At 43.8% G+C, this 24534-nt stretch overlaps 2 protein-coding genes and 1 pseudogene across 5 annotated transcripts in view; 2 read left to right on the top strand and 1 right to left on the bottom strand.

Annotated features, from left to right (window-relative positions):
- The first annotated feature begins 741 nt into the window (after positions 1-741).
- LOC139381995 (uncharacterized) lies at positions 742-8895 on the top strand (annotated as a pseudogene).
- Positions 8896-9904: 1009 nt separating this feature from the next.
- Positions 9905-20605, top strand: LOC139381214 (nuclear factor NF-kappa-B p100 subunit-like). Of its 4 annotated transcripts, none has more exons than XM_071124666.1 (24): positions 9905-10468; positions 11300-11369; positions 13148-13190; positions 13320-13425; positions 13724-13764; positions 14122-14220; positions 14514-14668; positions 14871-14983; positions 15178-15336; positions 15507-15611; positions 15735-15820; positions 15936-16074; positions 16244-16375; positions 16519-16713; positions 16827-16968; positions 17090-17204; positions 17326-17533; positions 17941-18110; positions 18212-18314; positions 18530-18732; positions 18869-18950; positions 19040-19203; positions 19541-19652; positions 19823-20605. In XM_071124666.1, the coding sequence occupies exons 2-24, from the start codon at positions 11353-11355 to the stop codon at positions 19897-19899; spliced, it is 2766 nt and encodes a 921-aa protein (XP_070980767.1). In that variant the 5' UTR covers positions 9905-10468; positions 11300-11352; the 3' UTR covers positions 19900-20605. The 4 variants fall into 4 exon arrangements, with proteins under 4 accessions (XP_070980767.1, XP_070980769.1, XP_070980765.1 ...); XM_071124668.1 differs by having other exon boundaries at positions 9906-10468; positions 13320-13392; XM_071124664.1 differs by having other exon boundaries at positions 9906-10468; positions 19037-19203.
- Positions 20444-24534, bottom strand: part of LOC139381213 (uncharacterized) — a 52215-nt gene continuing 48124 nt past the window's right edge. The window contains exon 16 of the mRNA XM_071124662.1: positions 20444-24379. Within this exon, the coding sequence (XP_070980763.1) occupies positions 24185-24379 (195 nt within the window). The 3' untranslated portion in view covers positions 20444-24184. The remainder of the gene's footprint in view (positions 24380-24534) is intronic.

Below are 24534 nucleotides of genomic sequence, written 5' to 3'. Positions count from 1 at the left end.
CCCTGTCTCTCACCCCACCATTCTGTAGTTTGAGGGCTGCAATGAATCTCGATGTGGTTTCAAAGAGCACGGGGTGCTCTAGTGTGTCATTGGCTCATGTGCTCACAACGCCCATCTTCTGATTGGTGAGTTCTGTGGGGTTTCCCAATTACACTGCCTTTTTTTTGTCTTTTTTTTTTTCCACAGGAAAAAAAACCTCACATGCCAGGAATGTGTACATTTGTCTCTGACAAATGACCTCTGTTATTGTTGCCAGGTGTGGGGCTGTATACCTCTGCTGCACTAAAGTCCCTGTGAAGCTGGGTTTTCAGAACATGGGGGCTCTACCATGTGTTTTTCAAATCACCACTTCTGCTGACTTGTGAATTATACATTTTAAAACAAAAATCTCATGTTGACTTGATGAAAAAGTTAACTGTATTGTGCTTTTATCATATATCCTTGGAAGTTTTTGTGACAAATGTGCCCTGTTTGAAGAGAGAAAGTAAAATTCCACAGACGTTACAGTATTTAACCCCTCCAAGGTGAATTCACACATCTTCTAGACCTCCAATCCACATTAAGAACTATATTAACATTAGAAATGTATCAAAGGGATGAAGTAATCATTATCAACATGCATTATATCATAGACCGATTTCTTCGCAGTAGAATTTTCTGTTGTTGAAAAAGGAAAGGATCACATCACAGTTTCTTTGGTACACAAGAGATGCTGACGTGGCATTAAGTGAAAAGAGTTGCATGACTGACTAGCCAAAGATTCATGTGCTCATAGGCGCACCTCCACTCACACCTGTGTCTGATGCTGCTGAGGGAGAGCCTGGACAGTCTGGTCAGTGGAGGACCATGGAGCTCTGCTGACAGGGGGGGGGGGGTAGGATGCATGGAATTGACGGTCGAGAATGGGTTGACGCCTCATCGGAGCCCGGCGAGGTGCCCAGTACCAGCAAGCACGGTACCAGACTCCAAGGTCCTGAGACCCAAACCGGATCTCCCTTAGAGAGAGAACCGTGCTGTCCTGGGCCCTTTGGAGAGCTCACCTGCCCAGAATGAGCAAGCAGTTGGCAATGATGAGGACCTGTGTTCTGAGTCACTGAGGGAATATCAGGACCCAGGGCTTGAGTCTGCCCCTGAGGGGTCTACCCAGGGCTTAAGTCTGCCCCTAGGTCTGACCTGCAGTCATACCCAACCCCTGCTCCATCTGTGCTTGTGGAGACTGAGTACCTCAGTGCATGGACAGTCAGCCAGGCCCTGCTCCTGAGAGTAAGACTGTGGACACAGCCAGAGACCCACACCATCCACTTCCACCACCACCAGCTCCCCAGAGCTGTACAGCCCAGCAACCCCCACTCAGACCCCTATACAGACCTCACCTGGAGATGTGCTACCCATGTGCGGACATGGTAACATCAAGACCACCATAATTACCATCTCCACAATCCTGTCAGTTACCAGTTACCTCACTGCGGTTGTCTGAGATAAACACCTGGATTAGTCTATGATGATGAAAACGCCGTATCTTCTCCCATAAGCGTATATGATACTGGGTTTCTCCCATAACCATATGAAACTGTTTCTCCCATAACCGTATGATACTGTGTTTCTCCCATAACCGTATGATACTGGGTTTCTCCCATAACCGTATGATACTGGGTTTCTCCCATAACCATATGAAACTGTTTCTCCCATAACCGTATGATACTGTTTTTCCCATAACCGTATGATACTGGGTTTCTCCCATAACCGTATGATACTGTGTTTCTCCCATAACCGTATGATACTGTTTCTCCCATAACCGTATGATACTGGGTTTCTCCCATAACCGTATGATACTGGGTTTCTCCCATAACCGTATGATACTGGGTTTCTCCCATAACCGTATGATACTGGGTTTCTCCCATAACCATATGAAACTGTTTCTCCCATAACCGTATGATACTGTTTCTCCCATAACCATATGATACTGTTTCTCCCATAATCGTATGATACTGTTTCTCCCATAACCGTATGATACTGTTTCTCCCATAACCGTATGATACTGTTTCTCCCATAACCGTATGATACTGTTTCTCCCATAACCGTATGATACTGTTTCTCCCATAACCGTATGATACTGTTTCTCCCATAACCGTATGATACTGTTTCTCCCATAACCGTATGATACTGTTTCTCCCATAACCGTATGATACTGGGTTTCTCCCATAACCGTATGATACTGTTTCTCCCATAACCGTATGATACTGTTTCTCCCATAACCGTATGATACTGGGTTTCTCCCATAACCATATGATACTGTTTCTCCCATAACCGTATGATACTGGGTTTCTCCCATAACCGTATGATACTGGGTTTCTCCCATAACCGTATGATACTGTTTCTCCCATAACCATATGATACTGTTTTTCCCATAACCGTATGATACTGGGTTTCTCCCATAACCGTATGATACTGTTTCTCCCATAACCGTATGATACTGGGTTTCTCCCATAACCGTATGATACTGTTTCTCCCATAACCGTATGATACTGGGTTTCTCCCATAACCGTATGATACTGTTTCTCCCATAACCGTATGATACTGGGTTTCTCCCAAAGCCGTATGATACTGTTTCTCCCATAACCGTATGATACTGGGTTTCTCCCATAACCGTATGATACTGGGTTTCTCCCATAACCGTATGATACTGGGTTTCTCCCATAACCGTATGATACTGGGTTTCTCCCATAACCATATGAAACTGTTTCTCCCATAACCGTATGATACTGTTTTTCCCATAACCGTATGATACTGGGTTTCTCCCATAACCGTATGATACTGTTTTTCCCATAACCGTATGATACTGGGTTTCTCCCATAACCGTATGATACTGTTTCTCCCATAACCGTATGATACTGTTTCTCCCATAACCGTATGATACTGTGTTTCTCCCATAACCGTATGATACTGTTTCTCCCATAACCGTATGATACTGGGTTTCTCCCATAACCGTATGATACTGTGTTTCTCCCATAACCGTATGATACTGTTTCTCCCATAACCGTATGATACTGTTTCTCCCATAATCGTATGATACTGTTTCTCCCATAACCGTATGATGCTGTGTTTCTCCCATAACCGTATGATACTGGGTTTCTCCCATAACCGTATGATACTGTTTCTCCCATAACCGTATGATACTGGGTTTCTCCCATAACCGTATGATACTGTTTCTCCCATAACCGTATGATACTGTGTTTCTCCCATAACCGTATGATACTGGGTTTCTCCCATAACCGTATGATACTGGGTTTCTCCCATAACCGTATGATACTCTTTCTCCCATAACCGTATGAAACTGTTTCTCCCATAACCGTATGATACTGGGTTTCTCCCATAACCGTATGATACTGGGTTTCTCCCATAACCGTATGATACTGTGTTTCTCCCATAACCGTATGATACTGTGTTTCTCCCATAACCGTATGATACTGGGTTTCTCCCATAACCGTATGATACTGGGTTTCTCCCATAACCGTATGATACTGGGTTTCTCCCATAACCGTATGATACTGTTTCTCCCATAACCGTATGATACTGTTTCTCCCATAACCGTATGATACTGGGTTTCTCCCATAACCGTATGATACTGTTTCTCCCATAACCGTATGATACTGTGTTTCTCCCATAATCGTATGATACTGTTTCTCCCATAACCGTATGATACTGGGTTTCTCCCATAACCGTATGATACTGGGTTTCTCCCATAATCGTATGATACTGGGTTTCTCCCATAATCGTATGATACTGGGTTTCTCCCATAACCGTATGATACTGGGTTTCTCCCATAACCGTATGATACTGGGTTTCTCACATAATCGTATGATACTGTTTCTCCCATAACCGTATGATACTGTTTCTCCCATAACCGTATGATACTGTTTCTCCCATAACCGTATGATACTGTTTCTCCCATAACCGTATGATACTGGGTTTCTCCCATAACCATATGATACTGTTTCTCCCATAACCGTATGATACTGTTTTTCCCATAACCGTATGATACTGGGTTTCTCCCATAACCGTATGATACTGTTTCTCCCATAACCGTATGATACTGTTTCTCCCATAACCGTATGATACTGTTTCTCCCATAACCGTATGATACTGTTTCTCCCATAACCGTATGATACTGGGTTTCTCCCATAACCGTATGATACTGTTTCTCCCATAACCGTATGATACTGTTTCTCCCATAACCGTATGATACTGTTTCTCCCATAACCGTATGATACTGTTTCTCCCATAACCGTATGATACTGTTTCTCCCATAACCATATGATACTGTTTCTCCCATAACCGTATGATACTGTTTCTCCCATAACCGTATGATACTGGGTTTCTCCCATAACCGTATGATACTGGGTTTCTCCCATAACCGTATGATACTGTTTCTCCCATAACCGTATGATACTGTTTCTCCCATAACCGTATGATACTGGGTTTCTCCCATAACCGTATGATACTGGGTTTCTCCCATAACCGTATGATACTGGGTTTCTCCCATAACCGTATGATACTGGGTTTCTCCCATAACCGTATGATACTGGGTTTCTCCCATAACCGTATGATACTGGGTTTCTCCCATAACCGTATGATACTGGGTTTCTCCCATAACCGTATGATACTGGGTTTCTCCCATAACCGTATGATACTGGGTTTCTCCCATAACCGTATGATACTGGGTTTCTCCCATAACCGTATGATACTGTTTCTCCCATAACCGTATGATACTGGGTTTCTCCCATAACCGTATGATACTGGGTTTCTCCCATAACCGTATCATACTGTTTCTCCCATAATCGTATGATACTGTTTCTCCCATAACCGTATGATACTGGGTTTCTCCCATAACCGTATGATACTGGGTTTCTCCCATAACCGTATGATACTGTTTCTCCCATAACCGTATGATACTGTTTCTCCCATAACCGTATGATACTGTTTCTCCCATAACCGTATGATACTGGGTTTCTCCCATAACCGTATGATACTGTTTCTCCCATAACCGTATGATACTGTTTCTCCCATAACCGTATGATACTGTTTCTCCCATAACCGTATGATACTGTTTCTCCCATAACCGTATGATACTGGGTTTCTCCCATAACCATATGATACTGTTTCTCCCATAACCGTATGATACTGTTTCTCCCATAACCGTATGATACTGGGTTTCTCCCATAACCGTATGATACTGGGTTTCTCCCATAACCGTATGATACTGGGTTTCTCCCATAACCGTATGATACTGGGTTTCTCCCATAACCGTATGATACTGGGTTTCTCCCATAACCGTATGATACTGGGTTTCTCCCATAACCGTATGATACTGGGTTTCTCCCATAACCGTATGATACTGGGTTTCTCCCATAACCGTATGATACTGTTTCTCCCATAACCGTATGATACTGGGTTTCTCCCATAACCGTATGATACTGGGTTTCTCCCATAACCGTATCATACTGTTTCTCCCATAATCGTATGATACTGTTTCTCCCATAACCGTATGATACTGGGTTTCTCCCATAACCGTATGATACTGGGTTTCTCCCATAACCGTATGACACTTCCACCACCACCAGCTCCCCAGAGCTGTACAGTCCAGCAACCCCCACTCAGACCCCTATACAGACCTCACCTGGAGATGTGCTACCCATGTGCTAATCCTTGCAACATGGGGCTGTGCATCATCATGCTTAAATATGAGGTGATGGTGGCAGATGAATGGCATGACTATAGGCCTCAGGATCTTGCAGATGAGCTTCCCTGAGAAGGTTTTTTTTTTTTTTTGCACACATTTTTCTGGTGTGCAAACTCAGTTTCATCAGGTGTCCGGGTGGCTGGCCTCAGACGATCCCACAACTGAAGAAGCTGGATGTGAAGGTCCTGGGCTGGCGTGGTTTCCCGTGGTCTGCGGTTGTGAGGCCGGTTGAATGTACTGCCAGATTCTGTAAAACGACATTGCAGGTGGCTTATGATAAAGAAATGGATATTAAATTCTCTGGCAACAACTCTGGTGAACATTCCTGCAATCTGCATGCCAATTGCAAGCTCCCGTAACTTGAGACATCTGTGGCATTGGGTTGTGTGACAAAACTGCACATTTTTTAGTGGTCTTTTGTCCCCCAGCACAAGTTGCACCTGTGTAATGCTCATGCTGTTTAATCAGCTTATTTATATACCACAGCTGTCAGGTGGATGAATTATCTTGGCAAAGGAGAAATGTTCACTAACAGGGATCTAAACAAATTTGTTCACAAAATTGGCAAGAAATAAGCTTTTTGTGCGTATGAAACATTTTGGGGATCTTTTATTTCAACTCATGAAACATGGGACCAACAGTTTACATCTTGCGTTTTTATATATATTTTTGGACAGTACTTATTCCAACCTGGGCACCTTTTTAGGCCTTCGCCCAATCTGGTGACTAGATGGGGAATTACACCATGATTTCTCAAGTGCCTTTTTTTAAATGTAGCTTGTGGCATATTTATCACCCCTTCCTAGAAGTTGTAGAATTTCTAATATCACAGTTTTCTTTATTGAGGGTGTAGATTCACTCACTCCCTATTTCTTTCTGCACTTGGCATAGTGTGATCATCCGAATAGCTTTCTGATAAGTGATGAATGTGTTTCAGAGGGTGTGTCTTTACGTGACAGTATTTGTGAAAGCCCCTTGCACATGTTAATCTTTGACCGTTGAGTCACACAAATCCCACATTACATCTAGAGTTGATTTAATGTTTCTGTGTTCTGCAGTCTCTCAGCGTGTGAATGGCCGGTGAATGGTGGTTACCTGCGCGATATTCCCTGCTGGTGTCCCTTCCTCCTCACCTCCCTCAGAATCCTAATGCCATCCCCTACGCCCGTCTCAGGACTCTGAGGCCAGACACACTGGTGCAGTGTTGCTTCCGTCCCTCTTCTTGCCCCTACCTGGGCTCGAACCAGGGACCCTCTGCACACATCAACAACAGTCTCCCGCGAAGCATTGTTACCCATTGCTCCACAAAAGCTGCGGCCCTTGCAGAGCAAGGGGAACAACTACTTCAGCGATTGACATCACCCGATTGAAACGCTATTAGCGCGCACCAGCGCTAACTAGCTAGCCATTTCACATCAGTTACACAGACACTGCTCTGAGTCACACACACTAAGTTGGTCACAGGTCACGCCTCAGACTAGGAGATCGCATAATGTAGATGCACACCACATAGCATGGTCACATGGATAGAGATTACCACAGCTGTCACTCAAACCAGTATATACACACACGTCTGAATCTATCCCTTTTGTCTGATATGCATTTTGTTTGACTTTGATATGGAAGGTGGTTGTATGGACATTATTACATGAGACATCATTACAGCCATCACTACATGAGTGTGACAGCAGCAGCCTGTGTGTCTCTCTGTTTATGTCTCCCAGTGTTGCAAGCCTTGGCGGAGTACTGAAGGCTGTGCTGACTGTAGAGCAGGGGGATAGACGGCAGGGGGCAGTGGTGCTCTGGGGAGCTGCATTGACCTGGCTGCAATGCAGCCGCATCAACAGGAACAAAAGTAAAGTCAGGACAAGTAAAAATGAGTTGCAGGGATTTTTACGGTAACTTTGTTAAACATTTTGCAAAGTGCTAGAAATCGTTCTACTTGTATGCATTGCATAATCCAACTAGCTATTTAACTATTTAGATCATGCTTAATGCATGAGCTGCCGCCCCCTGCTCCTGTGCAGATGCCGTGTGGGAGTTCAGGGTGCTGCTGGTGAGGGAGAGTATGACGTCAGGCCTGCTGGAGCTCTACTCCACCCCCCCTGGGGCTCCTGTGCCAAACATAGCAGCACCAGCCTGGAGACAGACCTTAGCACTCTTGTCCCAGAAGTACACTGGTGAGCAGCTACAACAGGTTTTGTTTGCCAAATGGTGGGTTGGGGCCTACTCGTGTGACTCATGGCCGTTGCAATTCCTACAGAAGACTGGGCTGTGGCCAGAAACATTACTTTATTTGGAGGGTCACAGGAAAATACAATAGGATCCAAATAAAAAATGCTTGTATTTTTTTGGTTGGGCAAGGCACAAAAATGTTTGCCTGGCGACTCATCCTGAATTTAATTCTGCTGCTCTTATCAGTGCATTTGGAAAGTATTCAGACCCCTTGACTTTTTCCCTATTTTGTTCTGCTACAGCCTTATTCTAAAATGGATGAAATATATTTTTTTCCTCATCAATTTACAGACAATACCCCATAATGACAAAACAAAATACATTTTGGGGGGATGAAGATATTTTTTTTAATAAAAAAAAATGTTGCTCAGGTGCATCCTGCTTCTATGAATCAACCTTGATGTTTCTACAACTTGATTGGAATCCACCTGTGGTAAATTTAATTGATTGGACATGATTTGGAAAGGCACACACCTGTCTATACAAGGTCCCAGAGTGCATGTCAGAACAAAAACAAAGCCATGAGGTCGAAGGAATTGTCCGTAGAGCTCTGAGACAGGATTGTGTCGAGGCACAGATCTGAGAAATGGTACCAAAACATTTCTGTAGCATTGAAGGTCCCCAAGAACACAGTGTCCTCCATCATTCTTAATGGGAGAAGCAAACATTTCTAAAAAAAAAACTACAGATTTTGCTTTGTCATTATAGGGTATTGTGTGCAGATAGATGAGGCGGAAAAACTAGTTAATTTTAGAATACAGCTGTAACCTAACAAAATGTGGAAAAAGTCAAGAGGTCTGAATATTTGGTGGACAGTTTTTTTTTCTTCTTCAATCTCTTTCTCATCTGCAGTTTGTGACGGTCTCACCGTCAGTATTATTTCTTTCTCACAGCAACAGATTAGTGCAGGTATTGGTTGAGAGGCTTTACTCCTTACTTGTCATTCTCAGACACACCCTCCTTACCATCGGAAGAGAGCAGTGTCCCCACTGCCCGGGTCTTCTTACTGCTGGATTTGTAAGTCATCTCTACTCACTTGATTCAACTCCAAATGTCATATCATTTTACCAGACACTCTTATCCAGAGCAATTTACAGTAGTGAGTGCATACATTTTCATACTGATCCCTACACGGAATTCTACATGGGAATGAAACCCACAACCCTGGCGTTGCAAACGCTGTGCTCTACCGACTGATCTACAAGGGCTGTGTTTTGAACTACCCAACCAGACTACACAGAATTCTACATGGGAATGAAACCCACAACCCTGGCGTTGCAAACGCTGTGCTCTACCGACTGATCTACAAGGGCTGTGTTTTGAACTACCCTACCAGACTACTCGAGATTTGATATTTGGTTCTGATCGAGAACACATGAAGCAGTGCAGAGTCATCCTAGTCACAGATCTTTGGGGTATGTTCAGGCACAATCCCAGAAAGTACTAGTCTGATATGTAAATTGACTTTATTTTTGTATGAATTGGTTGGAATATAAATAACTTTGTCTCATGTGAAATACAAAGTTATTTTCGGTGTACAAATTTTGCAGTATAGTGCCATAGCGTATTTTGTTTGGTCATATCAACATTTACTACAGAAACATACAAACCTCAATGCGTTCTTCCTTGCACCTCTTGATTGCAAGCCACGTCATTTTATAGCTTTTTAAATGAAGGTGGGAATTTGTAGGCAAGCCACTTCATGTATATAATCACTTAGTTGCTAATACTATGTATTGGTTATTGAGAGGCTTTGACAACCACCGTTCGGCCATATTGGCACTACCCAGTAGGAGCAGTCCTCTATAGGAATGAATGGGATTCTACAGTATTTCAATGAAATGTTTCATAGACAAAATTACATGGATTTAAGTGTTTTGTTGTAATGGAGAAAGTAACCGTAGTAATCTAAAAAATTATACTTTAAGGATAAAAAATAATGTTTAGCTCACAATGTAATTTAAAAGTATGCATTAAGGTGTTTGTAATATAATAAATGTGGCAAAAACGAATGTAGACATCAATAAAAGCGTTTCTATAGCTTCCAAAATATGTTTTACAATGGTGGGGCTGCCAAGATGTAGTCAGTGGCTTCAACACAGTGCCCCCTATTAGTCATCCAGTGTATATATAAATGATTTTGTCACTTCCCACAACCAATCGGTAGCTCGAGTTTGACACGTGTGTCTGCGGAATTCCCCCAACACTCCGGGGCTTTCCAGCTGACTGATAGACGGTATGCGATCAGGCGATCATAACAGTCTAACTAACCAGATAGATTGGATACAATCAACGGTTGACTCGATGGAGAAATACATGGAACAGAAATGCATGGAGCAAATCCCGGATTTCAGCTGACACTGAAGTGAACACCACTGTGTGCTTTTGAGGGTACGCCGTGACATTCTACAATCGGGTTGATCGACTACAACAGCAGCTGTTGTGCTGTCTTGTTCATTGCGTAGAGGTGGATCAAGTTCAAGGAGTTCAAAGGTACGGAATTGCATTAACAGTTACTGTCTGTTGGGCCAAAATGCAGTTTGATGTGTATGTAGCCTATTGTGTAGTCTGTTCCCTGCTACAGGTTTATAATCATATAACGTTACATTAAAAACAGTGGATAGTGATGGTTTATAATATGCAAGGGTAATGGGGCCATTCCATGGTAACATTGATGTATGTCAAATAAAAACCAATGATTGCAAAGTTAAACAAACAATACAACTTGATGCACAAGGACGACTTCTAACAATGTCTACAGAACATTTTACGAAAACACGTACACGAATAACAGTGCAGATGCGAAGTTGCGTAACAGGACGACGGCACAAACCGTAATTCTGTTACCCAACTATGCATCTGCACTGTTATTCAAGTAAATATATTTTTTAAAGTGAAAAATCAGGGAGCCCCAGTAACACTCCTATTGTGGAATTTCCCAAATCGATGACAGTTGTTGTCACTCTCTTAAACTCATTTGACAAGAAGCCCATCTTGCTGGAAAGTTGTGGCTATTGTATAAATTATGGTTTATGATACAACTTTAATGGCCGAATAAAGACTTTGCTTCCAACTGATTGTCTGTGATTTGCATTATAATTTGTTCAGGATTGTTTCATGGGGAAAAGTGGGTTGCGGGTTTGTCCCCATCTCAGCAAGCAGGGCCTGGAAATTCTGTTATTAGTCTGTACCATTTGGATATGAGCACACACACTTGCTGTGCAGTTAGCTACTAGTGGAGGTTGTAGGGGCAGACCGTAGGATGACGTTAAACCCACAGGAAATACCCAATGGACTAATAACAGCAGGTTAATTTTATTGCAGGGAGGTGACAGTGAGCCTGAAATATCATCATCTATGATCCACTGACGGGCATCATGTCTGGAGCACTGAGGTATGTACTGCTGCTGTGATTTGTTGTGCTGCTTTTGTTGGCCTCTACAGTCTTTGACAGCTGATTGTTCTCTCCAGTAAGATTGGGGTCATTTTTGAACAGACTGGGACTATGAGTCCAGTTCAAGGACCTGAGGTCTGTTTTTTTTTTTAAAGGAATGGACCGTGAAATGGTTGTGCATGTTTTTGGTGTAAAATGAAGTTACACACAAATACAATTGACTGTTTGGCTAATTCTGCTGTTTTCTAGCTTTGATAGCTGAGGTGGAGTAGGCCTATCCAACGTATTGAGAGTTAAATGGTGACTATGTTCATCTTTCTGCTGCTGCAGTGGTGTTTGTCAACTTTTATCTAGTTGTAGTCTTTGCCGTATTCATCCGGTCATGCATAATTGCACATTCTTGAGTCTTCTGATACACCCACACGTCTTATGCCACTCGGAATGTAAGGGCTCGGTTCTGTTTAGTGTTGTCACGATACCTCTATTGCGATGCTACGATACCAGGTTTTCCTTGGCGAAAAAACAAAGCAGATTTCACTCTTATGGTCCTTTTTTTTAAAAACCTACTTTTGCAAAATAAACAATTGACTCTGGGTGACAACCACAAGGCAGTTTTTAGGACTGTTCTAGGACAAAATTAGCACCGTTAGCCTCAAGAAATGAAGTCTGCTTCATGTTTTTGTTTCCTGTCCTTCCTTCCTTATCGCGATACTGGTATTGTGACAACCACAGTTTCTGTTATGGATGGCAGATGTCACTGCTGGCATTGCTCAAACCTCAGATTTACTGTCAATTCATCATCATGACACTGACAGTTTGCATGACAATGTTACACATGTCATATATATATATATATATACCTACAACATGAACACGGCCCAGTCAGTGGAAGCAACTGACAAAGAATGTAGAAACTGACGGGCACAGGAGATGCATACTGAAGGTTTCATTATTCTAGAATAGGGTCCTTTGTTGGCAGGGATTGTCCCTATTGTTCAGAGTCGGGAAAGACTGTTTCAGGCAAGTCATTTAGCAGCTGCTCTTATCCAGAGCGACCCTCAGTTAACATCAGTTTAAGTCAGGATTTTTATTCAAGTAGTCTTATTCTATAGTACGTAAATTCAGTAGGATTTAAAAAAATAAAATAAAAACTTTTCTCTGCGCTTGCGAGTCAATTTAGAACGGTAGCTACTGAAGGAAAAACCTTCAGGAAGCTGAAGAGGCAGAACGCTGAAGGTTGGATGTTATTTGAGGGAAAGAGACAAATATAGAGGCTGAGGCCTTTTTATTAAAAAAACATCAAGCTTTTGTATCTGGTGTAGTGCATCAATCTGACATCAGTGGCAGCACTGAGCTGGTATTCTGGGGGCTTTCCTCAGTTTTTTTCCCCCCTACTCAACTTCCTTGAAGTGATGTGCGAGGTAGAGGGGAGGGGAAAGAATAGAACACTACAACACCCTTCCTTGGTCACTTACTGTAGAGTATGAGAAAGTGAAACCACAATGTTCGAGTCCAGTGTATGGGATTGAACGTTTATCTTTTGTTTGGTTGTTGTTGTTGTTTTTTAAATTGTTGTATTTGAGTTGTGGGGGGGGGGGGGGAATTACACTTGAGTCAAGTGAGCATTGAGTAGTACTGAAGTAAACCACTTCCTGTCAGTGTTACGTCTCTACATAACTGACAGGTCGTGTGACTAGTTGTTCATGAACAGAAAGGAGGAAATACTTTTTTTTTTGGCAAGCCAGTACATTTGGTCATTTGTATTCCTCGTGTTTCAGAATGGATGAAGCTCAGTACAGCATGAAAATGATTGAAAATGAGGTAAGACCTACAGTATATTGACATGTTTTTTTTTTTTTTTTGCTGGCTGGCTGTGTTAGAAAAAAATCAAATCAGACACTATTACGTTAAGTAACGAAGTGGTAATAACAACACGTGTGATCTCCCCAGCTGATGATGAATTTGTCCTATGAGTTCATGCCCCCTGTGGATGTCAAGATCGAGCCCTATGTACCGGAGACCGGTGGGTTTCTACTTTCTACCCTACGTACACATGGTAACAGCATACTCAAGTTTTAGTGATGTAACTTGATGGTACTGTGGTACTGTGCACTCAAGTGGAAGTGATCTCACCACACGTTTTGATATGGCTTTCAGAACTGCGCACATGTTCTGCATGGTTATTATGACGTCGTACACACTTGAACTGTTTTTTTTTACACTATGTAATGCATGTGCTGTCTGTGTATTTTTGTTCGGTGGGTTCTCTGCCCTGGTTTATTTGAAGGGCTTGGATGTGAACCTCTATGTAGCCACCCCCTTCCAGTGACAGTGACTCTGTTTCTTTGTCACAGCTCATGGACCCTACATTCAGATCATTGAGGAGCCCAAACAGGTGAGCTCAGAGTTTCTCGAAACAGTGGAATGATGTCGTCGTTTCTGTTCAAATAAGTGCATAAGACTGAACAGAAGCTCTTCCCTCTTTTCATTGTGAAACTATGACATTTACATAATCGGGTTGATTCACACCCCAAAAATTATATCGGTACGTTAGATCTAACTCGACTCTCCCAGAGGAGATACCCTTTGAACTAGAATGGAATGTACAAATATAAATAACCCCCACTCCGGTCTTTAATGGCATAAGAATATGACGGTGGGTTGGAAAGTCCAGGATTTATAAAGTTACAGTAAGTGCTGTCACTGCTCTTGGGGATTATCCCTTGACTTCCTTGTCCCCCTGTGTCTGCAGAGAGGCTTCAGATTCCGCTATGAGTGTGAGGGTCCGTCCCACGGTGGGCTCCCAGGGGCCTCAAGCGAGAGGAACAGGAGGACCTATCCAACTGTCAAGGTCAGCTATTGTACTGTAGTACACAGGGTTGGATACTTGGCTGTCTTTTAGTTTGACTGGCTCGGTCTGCTTTTCATCAGGCGTCTTGGTTCAAGGGAGTTGAGATGCCTTACTTTCAGCCCAATAAGCTTTCGAAAGTGTATATGTGATATACTGACATGCTAGGATTATTTGAGACGCATGTTATGAATAAAAACAATTGTTTTAGAGTATTGAGAGAAAGTCTATGACACTATCATTATAGAGCATGGACATGTTTCTCTTTAATAATAGTCTAACTCCCCCCCCCCCAGGTGTCTAACTATGTGGGGATTGCCAGGGTGGAGGTGCAGCTAGTGACCCACTCAGACCCCCCCCAGGTCCACGCTCACAGTCTGGTGGGGAGGCAGTGCTGCACGGAGAGTGGCATATGCAGTATGGATGTGGGCCCAAACGACCTCACAGCACAGTGAGTACTGATGGGTTGTCTAGCATTGTCATATCTTATTGTGTTGAGACTGTAGTAGTAATAATAATAACAAGCTAGATGTGTACCGCTTGGATTCATTTAACATAGTCTGTGAATGGAATATGTGTACAATAGCTGCAACATGACTGGCGAATGTCAACATCTCTCTTAACTTCCCGTTTCCATTTCTCTCTCTCTGTAGGTTCAGTAACCTGGGCATCCTTCATGTCACTAAGAGAGGGGTGGGGGAAGTGTTGTGCAAGAGACTGAGAGATGAGAAGAGGAGGCAAGGGGGGCAGCACTATCATTTTACTGGTAAGAGCCTGAAACCCTATGCCACTATCCTTTTTTTAAATGAGGAAATCTACTAAGGAATCTGAACTTGAGATATATACTATGTGCAACCAACATATTTGTGCAAATCTTAATGCATGACATACACACACATAAATAAATTTCTTTGTGAAAACTGCAACAAAACACGCCCTCTCTCTGTCTACCTCACACAGATGCAGAGGAACAAGCCATAGGGAGAGAAGCCAAGGAGCTTGGGAAGATCATGGACCTGAACATAGTGAGGTTAAAGTTCACGGCCTACCTCCAGGACAGTAACGGCGGGTTCTCTAGGGCCCTGAAGCCGGTGGTCTCCAACCCCATCTATGACAGCAGTGAGTACAGCCCCCTTCACCTCAGTGTTCTTCAATCTTGGTCCTGGGTGTGCAGGCTTTTGTTCCAGTCCAGCACTAATCCATGTTATTCAACGTGAATACCCAGTACCCACCTTGGGGTATTTTTATTTCAAGTTATCAGTAATTAACTTGATGTTTTCTCTACTCAGAGTCACCCAATGCCTCAAACCTGAAGATCTCCCGTATGGATAAGACCAGTGGGTCTGTGCTGGGAGGAGATGAGATCTTCCTACTGTGTGACAAAGTACAGAAAGGTGAAGGACCAACTCCTACCTATATGGGGGGGGCGATTCACCCCGCACTGATTTTACAATAGTTTGTGTGGAAAACAATTTACACAATTTCACTCATTTATCATCATTTGGTGTACTTTCCAGATGACATTGAGATCCGCTTTTATGAAGAGGATGATGGAAGCTGGGAGGCCTTTGGTGATTTCTCTCCAACTGATGTCCACAAGCAGGTACAGAGTCTTTACTCAGACGTGTGTGTGTGTGTGTCGTTAGGATTTAAGTATTTGGAATCAGTTGACATCGCACCATGTGTCATCCTACTCATAACTCTCCCCACCTGTGCAGTACGCCATTGTGTTTAAGACGCCGCCGTACCACAGCGCCGAGATCGAGCGTCAAGTCACTGTATTCCTCCAGTTGAAAAGGAAGAAAGGCGGCGACTGCAGCGACCCCAAGCAGTTTACCTACGTTCCCCGAGTTCAGGGTGAGTTAGTCTGCTACTCACAATCCCTTTTGTACGGGAGAAGGATGTCGAAATGCAGAGCCAGAGACCCCCGTTGGATTGAATCAAACCCTTTCAACTCTTTCTCTTCCCCTCTCTTTTCTCTCCCTCTCTTCTCTCCATCGCTCCTCTATGTGTGTGTGTAACCTAGATAAAGAGGAGGTGCAGCGTAAAAAGCAGAAGCCCTTCTTCTATAATGACCAATGGGGAGGACCTCTGGGAGGGGCTGGGGGTGCAGGGAGAGGGGCCGGAGGATTCGGAGGCGGAGCAGGTGGCGGTGGCGGTGAGGAACCTAGATGTACATACTTGAACTCCTCTTTCTGTCGGCCCTTCGTCTCATTGCTATTAGATGAAACGCTGGCCTCATCTGTTAACCCTTGTGACAGCTGTGTCATCGGCACTTAATAGTTTCTTTCCTATCCACAGGCTTCCAGTTTAACCAGCAGATGAATGGAACGGGGTGGATGGGGGGTGGATTCTCTGGTTTTGGGGGCGGTGGAGCCCAGATGTCAGGCACCACTGCCCAGGCTGAGGGGACCCAGCAGCAACAGGCAGGAGGGATGGCCGGACAGACGCCAGGACAGACATCCTCACCACTACAACAGCAGCTCTTCCAGATTGGTAAGCCACATTTAGAGCAGTGCTGGGGCAGGGGGAAACTACAGCTAGCTAGCTGTTGGTGAGGTAGTCATTAGAGGTGTGTTGTGCTAATGAGACAATCCTGTTGTTTCCAGCTGCCACTCTCCAGAGCAGGGCCACTCGGATGAGCAAGCAGACAGCTGGGGCTCTACTACAGTACTGCACCACTGGGGACGTCCGGGTCCTTCTGGCAATGCAGAGACACCTATGTGGGGTCCAGGATAAAAACGGAGACACGTGAGTCGAACTCTGGCTTCACAGTAAATCTTTTGTTTTTAAATATCTGAGTTGAATGTCTGCCTTCATTATGTATACAGGTGTTTGCTGTGCCTCACTTGTGTGTTTGGTCTCCCCACAGGCCTTTGCACCTGGCCATCATTCACCAGCAGTCAGCTGTGACCCAGCAGCTGGTTCATACACTCCTCACCATCCAGCAACACAAAGTCCTTAACAAGCTCAACCACCTCGGCCAGGTACTCGTCCTTCTTCCTCTCACACCTGGACAAGACCGCTAGCTGTTCAGTGTCAATGCGATAATTCCCAACATGCCCTTGTCTTCCCTCCTGACCTTGTCCGCCATCTCTCTCTCTGAAGACTCCTCTCCATCTGGCGGTGATCACCAGGCAGGTTAAGGTGGTGGATGTTCTCCTCCGGGCCGGAGCAGACCCCACCCTGCTGGACCGGGACGGACGGACCGCCCTGCACCTGGCAGCGCTGGCCGGGGATGACGTCACACTCCGGGTCCTGCTGGGCCACCTAGGAGAACGCTACCTCCACCTGGTCAACATGGCCGACTATCATGGTGATTTGGGATGGTGGAAAGAAGGGGTTTATTCTGCTTATGAGAGACTTTAACATGATAAATGGCCAGTCTGTTTTTTTAACCCTATGTGAATTACCAATCAAGCATTGGTGTACAAGGCATTTTATGGTTGCTGCTTAGTCTCAGAAGTAATAAACTCAGCTGTAGTATTTCTGTTCATTTAAGGCTGGGATTCAATCCAATCCGCATTAGATCTCCGTTATATCGCTCTTAGCATTTTAAAGGTAATTTCCGATTGAGCCGACATGTGCAGGAACAATGCCTTTTTAGAAGACTCATTGTCTACAAGCTTGGTTGGATTGAATCTCGACCTTAAGTTGGAAAAACTACAGCTGAGCAGTATGTGCATATTGATGTAGTACATTGTATTAATCTCTCTCTCTCAGGTCTCCATCCTCTCCACCTGGCTGTTTGTAAGGGAGGAGAGCGCTGTCTGCGTCTGCTGGTGGAGGGCGGGGCTAAGATCAACGCCCCGGAGCAGAAGAGTGGATGCTCCGCCCTCCACCTGGCTGTTAGAGAGAACTACTTCAAAGTGGCCTGCACTCTCATCACAGAGGTACCCGTCGTGACACACACACCTTATATAAACTGTGCTACTCATACTATTCTTACTCCGACTCTGTTATCTAACCTGGCACGTCCCCTCCTGTCCTACAGCTGAAAGCAGATGTAAACATGTGTACGTTTGGAGGGAACACTCCTCTCCATCTGGCCGCCAGTCGCAGCTCCCCCCCCCTCTGCTCCATGCTCATTGCTGCAGGTGAGATGCATGCATACCATCCAATGCATGTCATATGCATGGGATGTTTTTATCTCAGTCTGTTTGAAAAGGGGCTACAGTAAAGTCAAGATTCAGTGCGTGAGCAGTAATTTGTGGATCGCCGGGGTATTTCGTTTTTTTGTTTTGGAAAAGCGTCTAAATGGCTAGTAAATACACGTGAACAGAACGCTGACGACTTTCCCGTCTCTCCTCAGGAGCCGACAAGAATCTGGAGAACGACGAGCCGCTCTTCTTCAGCTCCTCCTCGTCAGATGAGGAGCAGGAGGATGGACCAGTAAGAGATTTCAGAGAGTCGGCGCTACCGAACACAACACCACTTTCAGAGGGAGAACAAGTCAACCCTCGTAAGAGGTCAGCGACAGGACATACACCCTTTGACCTGGCTAAATGTCATAAGGTGAGATTGATTTAGCCTTATCAACCCAACGTTTGTGTCGGGAAAAGTGATTTCAAAACAGTACTTGTTGTGGTGTGGATGGAGAGGCTTGAGTTTTTTTGCCATTGCGCTTACATAAAAGCTTCCTTTGCTACAGGTGAGAAACCTTCTAGACACCAGACAGAGTCCCAAGCCCAGTCAACAATCAAGTAAAAAGCCTAAACCGAGCAGCATGGAAGGTAAGAACCTTCATACCACCATTTTGACTCTGAACATTTACCTGTGGTCTGCCTAGTAATCTAACTGCTGTTCCCATTCCCCTCAGCAGAAAGAGGGCAGCTAGACAGTGAGACGCTAAGCAAGCTGTGTGAGCTCCTCAGTCTGAACGATGTGCCCTGGAGACAGCTGGCAGAGAAACTCAACATGCTCTCACTGGCACACCTATATCAGGAGAGTCCCTTGCCCTGTCACAACTTGCTGGAGAATTACCAGGTGAGCAAAGGGGGCTTTTTATGCACGTTAGCGCATGCGCACATGCGTGTGTCAGTCTAGTTAGGGGTAAGTATGCATTACTTAAGGGCTTAATTCAGTCCATATCGCCGAAGTTCAGAACTGTAGCGCACTTGAAAGTTAAAGGTCATTTCTGATTGAGCCGACATGCGCGGCATTTACCGCGACTACAGCCTCCGAACGTTGGAACACTGCATTTACTTTTAAATCGCGCTGAACTTCAGTGATATGGATTGAATCGAGCCCTGAGTATGCCGTTTTAGAACGAGTATTTGGCTAATAGTGTCCAAGCTGACAGTATCTCTCTCTGTGTGTGTAGTTGGGTGGCGGTCCAGTGGAAGGCCTGGTGGAAGCTCTACAGTCTCTGGGTCTGACTGAAGGAGTGAGACTACTGAGACAGGCTGAGCTGAGAGAGGACAAACAAAACACAGGTACTGAACTCATCCTACATTGCAGAACCAACAAATATAGTCATAAACATTATCTCTCTACCATATACATACTGTATGTAGTTCCTTTCCAAAAACAGATGATTGTATTCTATTTGACTGTTTATGCCTTATAAAATAAGACCAAATAAGCATTTATCTCTGCTAATCAGATCAGACAGTGGACAGTGGCTTTGCTAGTCAGCCAATGGAGGAGGAGATGGAGGAGCCAGGCTTGGCCAACCAGTGAGCAGCAGGAAGGGTGAGGGGTAAGACCCTCGTGTGAGGGAGGTTTCACCCCAACGTTTCATCATGGAGATATGACTAACTCTGTTCAGCACGCACATTGGGAATCTGATGTCATACCCAAGCCTCTACTGATAAATGCAGAATTCTCTCTCTGCCATGACTGACAGTCAACCAGTTTGAATTTTCCTAACAAGCTGAAGGGAAGAAAATCTCAATGTACAATTTTAAGTGGCGTTATATCTTGTTCCGTTATTTCTGAGGGTGACTGAGGTTTTTTTTTGATGGTCCATTTGTGCCTTCCAAAAAGTCCCAGTAAAAATGAACATTCTTAAATGTGCAACATCAAATTGATCAATGGAATTATCAATTTAACTCCTATTTATTGGCTGACAATCTTACTAATACTGTGTATTCATTTGGTTTAACATTCAACCAAATATAAATTATACAGCCTTATTTCAAATGTATGTGGAAGGTTTGCTATGTAACGTTTTGAAAACTTGTCAATGTTGAATCAAATGCATTTTTTTTTTCTGACAAATGGATCTTTTCAAAAATGTTTATTTTTGTCCTCTGCCCCAAACATACAAACCATTTAGTATATTTCACAGAGCGCAAAATCTGAATGTGTTATTGACAATATGTACAGCTAACGGGAAATGAAAGAAATAAGCGGCTATGGGGTCCAGTAAAAACCTCTACATGAAGCAGTATACTATCTTTTTTTGTTGACAAATACTTAAGACCAAGTTGACTGATAAGCAGAAAAGAAATAGGGCCTACTCTTGAAGTAGAATATCTAAGCCAAAGTGTAAAAGGGTGTGACAACCCCTGTTTTTATATCACAGAAGCCCTACTCTGGCTTGTAATTCTGTCTATCCATGGTCTCTCACCATACCACCTCACATATTTACACTGGGGGAAAGAGACACACCCAAAAGTGATTTGTGACATTCTGCATGACTGCACATATCATGCCTTACCGTGTCATGGTCCCTGTAGAATTACACTGACAGCCAACATTGCTAAATGTGACCAACTGAGTTTGAACCGTGTCCTCTGAGCAACAAGACTGTTAGCCCGCTGAGCTAAAGCCTAGATAATAGTTTGAGGCAAGGGCACTCATAGTTACACTAAGCCATTTTGTGGTTTTATTCAAACAGCCATATTTGCAGATGCCTAACTCAACAACAATCATCTCATTCTGTTTGCAGTGGGGGTCCTCATGCATAGAATCACATCACCATGGTCAACTTTTAACATGGGGGTGGGGGGGGGGCACCCAGATAACTATCACGCACTCCTGTTACTCATACAGTACAACCTGCGGCCATTGTTTCCCATTGGAACAGCAAACTATGGTGGCATTACTGCACTGGTTCAGACCACACTGCAAGCCTGAGAAGAAAATGGCTATGCCTCGGCATGACATTTATTTTTTACCTTTTTAACTAGGCAAGTCAGTTAAGATCAAATTCTTATTTTCAATTCTATATACACAGTGAGAAATTGTTTCGGTTCTCTACTCAAGCACTTTGGATTTTAAATGACTGAGGTTAAAGTGCAGTCAGTCAGCTTTAATTTGAGGGTATTTTCATCCATATCAGATGAACCATTTAGACATTACAGCACTTTTTGTACATCGTCCAAAAGTATTGGGACAAATTCACTATTAAAGATTGTGCCCAAAATAAATGGTAAATAGGTGTAATTTGAGTCACTTTTATTGTAAATTAGAATATAATCTTTCTAAACACTTACATGAATGTGGATGCTACCATAATTACAGAAACTCCTGAATAATGTGCGAGAAAGTTTGACACACATATACTACCAAGACATGCTAACCTCCCCTGTTATTGTAATGGTTTGAGGTTAGCATGTCTTGGGGTTATGATATAAAATGCTAACCTCCCCTGTTATTGTAATGGTTTGAGGTTAGCGTGTCTTGGGGTTATGATATAAAATGCTAACCTCCCCTGTTATTGTAATGGTTTGAGGTTAGCATGTCTTGGGGTTATGATATAAAATGCTAACCTCCCCTGTTATTGTAATGGTTTGAGGTTAGCATGTCTTGGGGTTATGATATAAAATGCTAACCTCCCCTGTTATTGTAATGGTTTGAGGTTAGTGTCTCTTGGGGGTATGATACTGTATTTGTGCTTGATGCAGTCATTGTGTGCTCTGAATATGGGACCAAATACCTTTAACTACTACTTTAATAGACTAGAACGTCCCTAAACTTTTGGTCTATGTTAAATAAATGTATTTTTTTTAAAGTGCTGTAATTTCTAAACGGTTCACCCGAAATGGTTGAAAATACCTTTAAATTAAAGCTGATAGTCAGCACTTTAACCCCATAGTCATTGTATCATGTCAAATCCATAGTGCTTGAGTACAGAGCCAAAAAATTCACTGTCCCAATTTTGGGAGTTTTGGAGCCCACTGTATTTACACATGTTACATTATTTTATGCATATACACCGAGTGTACAAAACATTAGGAACACCTCTTTCCATGACACTGACCACATGAAAGCTATGATCCCTTATTAAATACACTATAATCCGTGTAGATAAAGGGGAGTAGACAGGTTAAAGGATTTTTAAGCCTGGGGACAAGTGAGACATGGATTGTGTATGTGTGCAATTCAGAGGGTGAATGGGCAAGACAAAATATTGAAATTCCTTTGAACGGGGTATGGTAGTATGTGCCACGTGCACCGGTTTGTGTCAAGAACTGCAAAGCTGCTGGGTTTTTAACACTCAACCGTGAACATCCAGCCAACTTGACAACTGTGGGAAGCATTGGGGTCATCATGGGCCAGCATCCCTGTGGAATGCTTTCGACACCTTGCTTGCAGAGTCCATGCCCCGACAAATTGAGGCTGTTGAGGGCAAAAGCCAGTGCAACTCAATATTTAATGTTTTGTCCACTCAAGTGTATACTAGATTGGGTGTGGTAGGCAGGCAGTGCCTTGTTTTCTTTCCTCATTACAATTCACGATACTGAATTTAAATCAACATTCAACCAACATTTTAAATCAATCCGTCATCAATTATGTGATGAGTTGTTCCTGTCGAGACATTTGACCTACAGCGGAGATGTACTGTAAACTAAGCCTCCTGTCACGTTTATTTTTTTTCCAGTTATACAAATGAAAAACACCATGTTAATCACATAAAGGGAAAAAAGGGATAGTCTTGATACCATAGCGAAGCATGTCCTCTTGAGTGAGTCTCCCATCTCCTCGTACGCATGCAGTCCTCCTACTCTTTAAGTTCATTAAACCGATAGACAGCCAGTCTCTGTGTGATCAACCTACTTCATCAACCCATTAGTAAGACAAAACACTCGAGGATTAGTGGCGGTGCCATAGCTGATGTGTGTAAATGTCCTTAGAAATAACAATGAGATCCAGCAGAGCTTCACAGTTATAGTAGAAGGGCCTGGCTCTGGGCCAGTTCAGTTTGCCACAATAAAAGTCCTTAGAATAACAAAATCATAGCAAAGACTTTGGAGAACATTTCTTTTGTATGTGCATGCAGCATCATAAATTATGTCCAGTAACCTGCTGTATTCCTTCCAATTGATCATGTCTCTCGTGAAGAGCCCAGCGTTCGTCCAGTTTCCTCCAAATGCATTGTGGTTGGGTTGAGGTTCTGGCACTCTGGTCGGACGGAATGATCCCGGGCTCCGTTTAGTCTCCATGGTAACAGTCAGATGAGCCGATGCAGCCCCGTCTCTGTCCATCCTAGCTGGTCGGCACGGCAACTCACTTTACACGTGGAGGTGTTGGGCTGTGTGCAGTAATCACATAGATGTAATTTATGGAGACAGTGAAGGGAGGGAGGAAAATATCCTACGACTCAACATAATCAGATCTAATTGCATAAGTCCATGTCATCTTTAGATCTCTGTAAACAACAATTGGTCCAAAAAGCACGTTCAAATAAAATAAATGTGGATATGACCCAGAATTTAGGACCACACAGAAGTTAGTCATGTGTATAGTAAAATGAAGGACTGAGTGCCCTGGAGCATCCAGTGCCTGTGGTTTCTCGGGATAGAAGCATGCAACAGGTCTATCCCCCATCTTCCTCCATCTCATTTTCCAGTCACACCAGTGGTCTCCGTCTATCGATCAACACAGATAATCCAATTGTTTAAGCCATCGTGTCCACCGCAACACCCTCCAGGGTCCCTCTCACTGTTTGACAGCCTTCCTGTAGTTGTTTCTCTGGGGCTCAGAGCGCTTGGTCTTGCTGCTCCCCCTGGTGCTGGAACTACTGCTGCTGCCCCCCCCTCTTGGCACTGCTGGCCTGGCTGCTGCTGCTGTGTTCCTCCCGCAGAGTGGGGCTGGAGTGGGCCCTCTGGAGACCCCTGTCGTCAAAGAGACGCGACTCGAACAGAGACAGGTCCTCTTCCCCACTCCGGATCTTAGCCCTCAGTAGCATGGCGTACGTACCGTAGCGAGTTTTCTGTATCAGAGAGATAAAGAGTACTTGATGTCAAACAGGATTCTCCATGGCTGATATCAGAGCCAGTTCGGCAATAGAGCTTGGCAATCGGTCCTGGACTCTGGCACCAATCTAAATCATTCTTATTTCCATTCTGGCTGACCTGGAAGGGAATT

This window comes from Oncorhynchus clarkii, chromosome 23 (assembly GCF_045791955.1).
Source record: "Oncorhynchus clarkii lewisi isolate Uvic-CL-2024 chromosome 23, UVic_Ocla_1.0, whole genome shotgun sequence".
NCBI lineage: Eukaryota > Metazoa > Chordata > Actinopteri > Salmoniformes > Salmonidae > Oncorhynchus > Oncorhynchus clarkii.
This window is presented reverse-complemented; position numbering and strand designations above follow the sequence as displayed.

Excerpts from the sequence above, each read along its gene's own strand:
- LOC139381214 (XM_071124664.1), top strand. Across the intron at positions 13,191-13,319 it reads TGAAAATGATTGAAAATGAG|CTGATGATGAATTTGTCCTA; the intron begins GTAAGACCTACA and ends TGATCTCCCCAG. Across the intron at positions 16,714-16,826 it reads ACAGCAGCTCTTCCAGATTG|CTGCCACTCTCCAGAGCAGG; the intron begins GTAAGCCACATT and ends TGTTGTTTCCAG.